Genomic DNA, 8,821 nt, shown 5'->3' on the forward strand with positions numbered 1-8,821 from the left:
TTCAATTGTAAATATTCAGCTTTAAGAAACAGACACTTCTCTGTAACAGTCGATCATTATATCTGAGAGCAGCGATGAACGAACCCTTGCACCTCACATGTGTCAGAGGGAGCGGCACCCCCCCACCCCCACTGTAATAATACACATATTTATTACTGTTCCTCCTCAATTTAAATCCTTTAATGCACATATTGAAGGAAGTGGTGAGATTACATTTCACTGTGATTGTTCCTTAAAGGATTCCATGGGATGAATAAGCCTGATTGATTGATTGATTGATTGATTGATTGACTGACTGATCACACACAGTGATGTATTGTCAGGTGGTGAACTCTGTTTGGTGTTTTCTGTCTGCAGGAGCTGATCAGTCAGGCAGCTCAGATCTTGGGTTCTGTAGACTTCCTGGGAAACCCCATGGGCCTCCTGAACGACGTCACCGAGGGCGTTTCTGAGCTCATCAAGTACGGTAACGTGGGCGGCCTCATACGCAACGTGACCCACGGTGTGTCCAACTCTGCTGCCAAGGTACTCCCCTGCTCAGCTGTGTAGAACTTCTTCTTGTTGTATTTCTGATACTTTTGGTCACTTGATTTTATTTGAATTTATTCCGTGGCTCTTTGTACAAGTGTTCCTATTAATGTGTCCACCCCCTGAATATACACATGAGCACATGCTTGAAGAAGTGTGGTGTGAATGTTCTCCTGTTGTCAGTTTGCAGGGACTTTATCAGACGGTCTGGGGAAGACCATGGACAACAGGCACCAGAGTGAGAGGGAGTACATCAGATACCACGGAGCCACCAGCGGAGAGCATCTGGTGGCCGGGATCCACGGACTGGCTCACGGTACGACCCGGAAACATCTCTGTGTCTGCAGCAGTTAGAGATAGTGTCTAAACTAAGACTTAGAACCACAAACAGAACAGCAAAAACCATAATGCACATGCATCCTTGATTATTCAACTGGAAACCAGTCTGTTGTTTGGACTGGACTCACAGGTCAGTCACATCTCTCAGCTTTATGTGTTAAAACAATTAGAGTTTCAATAAAACCCGACATTGCAGAACCAGTGCAGAGTCTTTAGGTCCTTCATACTGGGGCGCTGACATGCAGCTCACTGCAGAGGAGAATGGAAGGAGACCATCATTCCCAGTAAGGCGTGTGGAGGTGCTGCCGTTCAAGCAACTACTGAGCATTTAGAAAACCCCAGACTTCAGTAGGTGGAGATCAAGACTATGACTGACCCAATGAATCATGGGAATAACATGGAAGAAACAACAATGTTTGTCCTCTTCAGCCCAGAGAATCAATAAATGTGTATCAGTACAGATTAAAGTGCAGTTCACATATATAACACACATTATATAATCCTCAGTGGGATTTAATGTATCTCACTGGATTCCAGCAACGTCTGATAACTGTGTCTGCAGACGTGAATCAGATGCTTCACAGCTGCCGTAGTTCCTGCAGTCTGTCCACAATCATTACTGCAGCCTGCACTGAGAACCAGAACTCTGGTCTACATGAAGTATCTCAAGGTTAAACCATCTCTCTGTTCCTCAGGGATCATTGGAGGCATGACCAGCATCATCACCTCCACGGTGGAGGGGGTGAAGACGGAGGGCGGAGTCAGCGGCTTCTTCTCAGGTCTCGGCAAAGGTCTGGTCGGCACCGTGACCAAACCAGTGGCCGGAGCTCTGGACTTTGCCTCAGAAACGGCACAGACGGTCCGGGACATGGCTAGTCTCAGTAACCACAGGTGGGTGGAGTCTATGAGCTGCGTTCCATCTGTAATATACTGAGTCTCTGCAGAGAAAACAGTTTAACGTTAATGAAACACAAAGGTTTCAAGCAGCAGCTCTTCAAACCTTCACTGACACAAACACACGATGACTCAGCTCATTTCATCAAGGCTGCTGCTGCTTTGACTCACTCACATCTCAAGTGTTTTATTAGAGTGGTGCCATGTTGAGAGCAAACATCTAGATTTATAGACAGATATTAATCAAAGTGCCTACATTTACCTGACTGTGAACTTTGATTATTTTATTTTCATTGAGGGTGCAGATCATTGTTTATCTTTATACTGAAGGTATCTTCTGATAAACTGACTGACACTCCTGCGTACGTATTCATCTCACTGATTCATGACAACATGAATCATTGTTTTCACAAGAGGATAATGTTTCTCTATCATGGTGATAAAAACAGAACTATTCTTAATTCTTAGCCCCTCTTTAGATATAAAAAGTGTTTTGGTTTTGACATCCAGGTCTTGTGGATCTTATCAGCCCTGAAACATTTCAAACTGTCCTCTGCGTTGGTCACAACGGACAAACATTCATATAAAAGCCAAAGAAGAGTCCTGGACGAGTGTTGACGTGTGTGTGTTGTTACCGTGTTGTGCAGGCTGAGTGTGCAGCGCGTCAGGAAGCCTCGATGCTGTAAAGGACCTCAGGGTTTGCTGCCTCGCTACTCGGCCACGCAGGCGGACGGTCAGGAGCAGCTGTTCCGCCTCACTGACAACATCCACTCTGAGTTGTGAGTCTCATTCGTTTCCCTGCATTCGAACACACAGAGTGTCTGACTGTCAGACTGACTGTTTGATTCTGTTTCCTGTCCGCAGCTTCATCGCCGTGGAACCCATCGACAGCTACTGCGTGCTCATCTCCTCCAAAGTGGTCTACTTCCTGAAGCCTGGAGACTTCGTGGACCGCGAGGCCATCTTCCTGGAGGTCAAGTATGACGACCTCTACCACTGTCTGGTCTCTAAGGATCATGGGAAGGTCTACGTGCAGCTCACCAAGAAGGCTGAAAGCACCAGTAGCGGTGTGGCCATACCCGGCCCCTCCCACCAGAAACCCATGGTGAGACACTGGTCTGACTGGTTCTGACTGTTCTCAGTTCACAGCGTCGTTACTGCAGCCTCACGTCTGATTCCTTCAATCGTTCATATAGTTCTGTGATGAAACCTTCATCTCCCAGTGAGCATGAAGGACTCCAGCTTCACTTTCATTCACTAAACCCTCGTTACAAACAGAGACGTGTTGTTGATGCCGTCAGGGGGGACGGTTCTGATTGGTCAGGGTTTGTCGTGTAGTGATGTCAGAATCTATGACACAGTGAAACATCCTGCAGTCTGATCCCAGCGTTTCTGTCCGTGTCTCCGCAGGTCCACGTGAAGAGCGAGAGTCTGGCCGTCAAAATCTCCCAAGAAATCAACTACGCCAAGAGTTTGTACTACGAGCAGCAGCTGATGTTGCCCGCCAGCGAGAATGAAGACTGCTTACTGCTCGAGTCCTGATCACATGACTTCTCTGCTCCATATGTGTAAAAAGGTGCCTGACGGAGTTCTAACTTTCCTTAAACACACACAAGCTGATGGTTTTACTGGTTTTTGTAGGCCTCCGTTTTTTTATCATGTGTGTTACAAACTACAGTAAACAGTCAGACATCTGATGATGTTTGATGAAGTAAACATGTACATGACAGAAAACACACATGCAAGAGTTCAGTTTGACTGTGTATATGTAGAAATACATTGTGTTTATATGACTGCTGGTGGCAGCAGATGTACACAACTACATGTGTTTATGTTTGTGAATAGACTGAAATGTAAATAGAGCGACATACCAACACTATAAACCAGTGTACACATACTGTATTAATTATGAAGTGTGGACAATAACAGCAGACGCTGATATAATGTGAAATGTAACAAACTGCCTTTATGACTGGGGGGGGGGGATGCGGTGAATTGCACTGACACAGGAAGGGGGAGGGGGGCCATGCAGCCCCCCACTTCACACACACACACTGGAGCTGCCTGTCACTGTCTGTCTGCCTTTTACAATCACAGACCAGGTCCAGGTCTCTACTTTTATTTAACGAGTCTTTTTTAATAACCCAGATGTTCTCTCTAACAGACAGTGTGGACGTCTTTCACACCGGGCTTCACTCATCATCGTAAACAAGCTGTTTGGGTTTTGGTTTGGTGTCAGATGACATTTTTCTTGAGTTTGAGTTGTGTTCAGGTGGTGGATCCGAGTTCAGTACATCTGTGTGATCCTGTGACGAACCTTCACACTGACACTGCTTCAAATAAAGCATCACAACTGCAGCACTCAGTGTGGGACCTGTTATTTCCAAAAATCATATATAATGTTATAATAATTAAGATTATAACTTCAGTTCATTTAAAGTGGACTTGCAGTCAGAGTGTAGTGAACAAACACTGAGGCTGAACCAGACGTCTCGTATCCAGCAGGAAAACTTTTGCTCACTCAAAGATCCTGGAGAAGCAGTCGATCATTTTAAGGATTTTAATATGATCTTAGCACATTCTGCTATTTGAAGTGGAGGATTAGAGTAGAAGATGTCCTGAAACATGAGTGGAGGGAATCTTAAAGAGTTTTGAATGCAGATGGCGACTGTTCATCCACAGTGAGCTGTTCAATATAAACAGTAGATATAACACCAGTCTCACCTGGTGATTGGATTTATCGCAGATAGTAAATTAAAAAAATAAATCAAAGCAATTAAATTAGCAAATTAAAGTTATTATGACTTATTATGAAGAGTTTCTGTAAGAAGTCATGTTGGTCCTCTTCATCACCAGATGAAACTCGTCTCAAACAAGAGAAGACTTCATCACTTGTGATTGGATAAAGTTCTTCTTCAGGTTCCTCCATTATTGACTGTACTGAACAAAAACTATTCTCAGTTTTTCATTATATTTATAAAAACTATTTGTTGTAGATTAGTGATACATTCTTGCATTAATCATGGTGAACATATTTTGAGTATTTTGGGTGATTGAGCTGCTTCCTTCTGTTGAACATGAAAAGGTTTGAATCCACAAATCGCTGCTTGCTGCTATATACAGTATATATAAATATACATATATACACACACACACACATAGACGGGTGACAAATCAAATTAAAGGGAAAACTGGTCCAGGTCTGAATGCTTGACCCCTACAGTGAGGGGGTCTGGGGGCTCTGATATGCCTTGGGGGGCATTTTGCTGGCATGGTTTGGGTCCACTTGTCCCCTCAGAGGGAAGAGTCACTGCAAATCAACACAAAGTTGTTGTGAGTGATCAGCTTTATCCTATGATGAAACATGTCTATCCTGTGGTCCTGAGTGGTGTCTTCCATGAATGATGTGAATCATATGTTATGACCTTCACAGTCACCAGATCTCAACCCAGCTGAGCCCTTTAATTTCAAACCCTGTCCAAACTGGACACCACCGTCCTGCACTGCCACCCAGTGGTGACTGCACACAACCCAGTCAACAGCATGCGACGTTCAATTCGACATTTCGCTGCCCAGCTGGACAGAAATTCAATCGTCTTTCTTAAAACAGAAGTAGAGCAAGAAAATCTCAGGTGGAGGAGATTGGTGTTATTAATATCAATGTATGAAGTTGATGTATGCGTACCGAATAATAACAGAAGATAGACATCAGGAGAGCGGGAAAGTGGTATTTGGAGTAACTATTCCTGAATTAAAAACAGACACATCAGATGTCAGTATTCACAGCAGAGATGTTGGGAATATTAATGTGCACTTTGGTGAAAAGAGGACAATAAACCAGACAATTGAGTCATATGTAGTGATTCAGCTGCAGCTTTAATAAGAGAAATCAAATCCAAGTCCAGAGCTGATATATTGGCTGAGATTTATCAAACATTATACAGAAATAACAGAGCAGATTGTTAAATCTGTGGACCTTTGTCTCCTATTCTGAAACGATAATTAAATATGGTAATTTAAAAAATGTTTTGTTACTCGATTTAAAAAAAAAAAAAAAAAGGATTCAAAGCATTTTCTGACACAAAATAGAATCTAGTGAAAGGCTTCAAATTCAGTTTTTTCATTCGCAAGTTTAATTTTTTTCTTGATGAGGAACCCTCTATCTAAATTAAAGTTAAAGAGAATCTGTCGAACAGCAGAGAGAAGATAGAAAAAGAATAAATTAACAGTCAATTACCAGATTTTCCCTGAACAGCTGACTATTTACAATCAAACAGGCAAGACAAGCTCACTTCTCTGGTCCAGCAGTACGTCTTTCAACTCCAGATGTGAAGATTGTAGACACTATTAGATTGAATCTCCCTCAATGTCAGTGTATGAATTTTAACACCCCAGAAACTTTGTTTTTACACGAGGAAACACTGGAGAAATGTGTCCTGGTTGATGCTGAGACGCTTGGCAAAGTTATTTCTCAATTAAAACCAGCAACCTGCTTTTTAGATCCCATCCCCACATCCTTTTAAAACATTTTATAGCTTTTTAATGAAGATTTGCTTAGCATTGTACATTATTCTCTTCAGATGGGCGTCTTCCTTACTGCTCTTAAGACCGTTATAGTTAAACCTCTTGTGAATAGAAGCAATTTGGATGCTTCCACACTTAATAACAACAGACCAGTATCCAATCTACCATTTTTAAGTAAAATTTTAGAGAAGCTTGTTTTTAACCAGTTAAATGACTTTATGAACTCTGTCAATATTTTTTGGACCAATCACAGTACCGAGAAAGCACTAGTTAAGATTGTAAATGACCTCAGGTCCAATATGGATATGAAAAATCCCTCCATATTAGTATTACTTGACTTAAGGTTTAAATCTTTAGATCTACTGATAGATCATTTTTGTAAGCACTAATGAATTTCCATTTAAAAGCTATAACATGAATTGTGGTGTCCCTCAAGGTTCAATTTTGGGTCCTACTCTTTTTAATCTATACATGCTGCCACTTGGAAACATCATCAGGAGGCGCGGCGTCAACGTCCACAGCTACGCTGATGACACAGCTTTACATCGCCGTGTCTCCTGATGACTCAGTCGATGCCCTTTTTAACTGTATTCTAGATATCTAATTATGGATGGCACACTGCCAGTGTTAAAGATGTTCTAATAGCAAGATAATTAGTGTTCTTACTGCTTTGGGACTCTTCACTGCATTCCCAGTGCAACCCTGTGGGGGAGCAACCACAGTGGGAAAGTGGGACATTTACAGTGCTCCCACTATATGAGATACTGTTATTTTTATATCTTCAGAGTCCTTGCGGTGAGATGCAAGAATAAAATCTGAGTTTATGCTGTTAAAATATGTGAATGATAACTAGAGGGGCATTATTAAAGTTCCAGCAACTACAGTAAGTCTGGGAAACATACCGTCCAGACTAAAAGAAACATGACTCAGCAGGACACTCTGCTGTCTCACTTTGAGTTGGGTGTGACTGTGTTTCTGTGAAGGATCCTGCAATGGCTCCTGAATGGCAGCCAGCTTGGAGCAGCTTATTTTAGAGCCCATCCACAGAGATATTGTTCAAATTAAATGACAGTACAGTGATCTCTTGCTTTCACACTCACTGGAGAACATAAATATAAGGGGCACTGCCACTGTAGGAAAATAAATACTTTTTTTTGTTGGTAATTACAGTTTTGACCAAATAATAAGACGAAGTCAAAACCAACACCAAAAGGACATATTGTAGTGAATTCCTAAAAAATGATTATTTTCACGTGGACTTTGGTTCCTGCCTCCGTCTTCTCTCTTTCTGTTTTGGACACAATGAACTTTCCTCCAGCACCACTAAGAGGAAACTGGTATAGACACATCATCAATGTGTTATTTGTTTCATCCAAAACTTTTATTGTGGACTCTGATTTCAACCCAGATGAGACATGTGTATACCGTAGCTAGTTCAGAGACTCCCTCACATATTGAAACAAACTTAAGAGGAACAAATGAGATACAAGATACATAGAAAAAGGAAGGGAGGGTTCATATTGTGGTAGAAAAGAGAATTATAGAAACAAAGACTGAGTGTGAGGAGGGGAGACAAAGATCAAGCTAGAGAGAGAGAGAGTACAGTTAGGGGCATGCAGAAAGAGAGAGAGAGAGAGAGAGAGAGAGAGAGAGAGAGAGCGAGAGCTGCTGTAATCCTCTGACTATAAACCGGAGCAGCAGTGTGAGGCAGCCTCAGTCTGAAGGATGGAAGATGAAACGCTGCCGTCGTCCTCCGCTCTGACATCGGATGGAGCATCCTTTGGTTTGAGTAGCAGCGCCCAGCAGGATGACTGTTCCTCTCGCTCTCTGCTGCCTTCTCTTCTCCGCTCACACACTCAGACTGACAACCAGTAAGTGGACGTGACCCAGAACAAGCAGCTTCTCCAGGAGACGTCTGCTCTGTTGAACTGAGAGAATAAAGTTAAGAGTGTCTTTAAAGGCTGGAGAAAGATTTATGGAGTAATTACAGTTTTTCTTTAGAGGTGACGAGGTATGCTTGCTTTTATGATATTTTGTTTGGTAATTGATTATTGATTTCATTATGATGATCACCGACTATTTTAGGAGGGTTTTTTACCATTTAACACTAGTTAGAAGAGACACCTTGATGCTTTTTTCATAAGCTGTGAATCTGCACTGCAAAAATCTCCATATTATCAAGTAGTTTTGTCTGTACTTTAAATGTTTGTGTCTTAAAATGAATTGAAAACTTATTTTTAAAATACAAGTTTGCTTTGGCCCGTCTTATTCTTTTAAATTTCAAGATACAAAGACTCATACCTACTAAATTCTTAAAACAATTTGATTTCTATTCAAAACTAGTTGAAATGTAACTGCATTGGTGCATTTCTCTTCTTTTAGGAAAATAATGTTTTTCAACATAAATAAATAAGATGGAGATTTTTGGAATGTGGTCTTTATTGTTCCATGTTGTGTTCAGTTATCAGAGGAGAACTGCTACCTTATCATGGTGGAGGGGTTTGTGTGTCCATGTGACCCTGGGAGCTGTGTTGTC

At 41.8% G+C, this 8,821-nt stretch overlaps 2 protein-coding genes and 1 long non-coding RNA gene across 9 annotated transcripts in view; 2 read left to right on the plus strand and 1 right to left on the minus strand.

The window, feature by feature from the left end:
• vps13d (vacuolar protein sorting 13 homolog D) overlaps positions 1-4,119 on the plus strand; it is a 63,244-nt gene extending 59,125 nt beyond the window's left edge. For all 7 annotated transcript variants that reach the window (XM_044350674.1, XM_044350673.1, XM_044350677.1 and 4 more), the window contains 6 exons: positions 358-525; positions 712-844; positions 1,563-1,758; positions 2,409-2,540; positions 2,626-2,866; positions 3,172-4,119. In XM_044350674.1, coding sequence (XP_044206609.1) covers positions 358-525; positions 712-844; positions 1,563-1,758; positions 2,409-2,540; positions 2,626-2,866; positions 3,172-3,303 — 1,002 coding nt within the window. In that variant the 3' untranslated portion in view covers positions 3,304-4,119. The remainder of the gene's footprint in view (positions 1-357; positions 526-711; positions 845-1,562; positions 1,759-2,408; positions 2,541-2,625; positions 2,867-3,171) is intronic.
• Positions 4,120-7,664: 3,545 nt separating this feature from the next.
• igsf21b (immunoglobin superfamily, member 21b) overlaps positions 7,665-8,821 on the plus strand; it is a 30,634-nt gene continuing 29,477 nt past the window's right edge. Inside the window, exon 1 of the mRNA XM_044352591.1 lies at positions 7,665-8,156. Within this exon, the coding sequence (XP_044208526.1) occupies positions 8,093-8,156 (64 nt within the window). The 5' untranslated portion in view covers positions 7,665-8,092. The remainder of the gene's footprint in view (positions 8,157-8,821) is intronic.
• The window catches only part of LOC122982946, a 6,757-nt gene continuing 6,022 nt past the window's right edge, over positions 8,087-8,821 (minus strand). Inside the window, exons 2-3 of the long non-coding RNA XR_006403561.1 lie at positions 8,768-8,821; positions 8,087-8,213 (exon numbers count right to left, since the gene is read on the minus strand). The exon at positions 8,768-8,821 is cut by the window's right edge and continues 167 nt beyond it. This is a non-coding gene — a long non-coding RNA (uncharacterized LOC122982946). The remainder of the gene's footprint in view (positions 8,214-8,767) is intronic.

Source organism: Thunnus albacares, chromosome 5 (assembly GCF_914725855.1).
Source record: "Thunnus albacares chromosome 5, fThuAlb1.1, whole genome shotgun sequence".
Lineage (NCBI taxonomy): Eukaryota > Metazoa > Chordata > Actinopteri > Scombriformes > Scombridae > Thunnus > Thunnus albacares.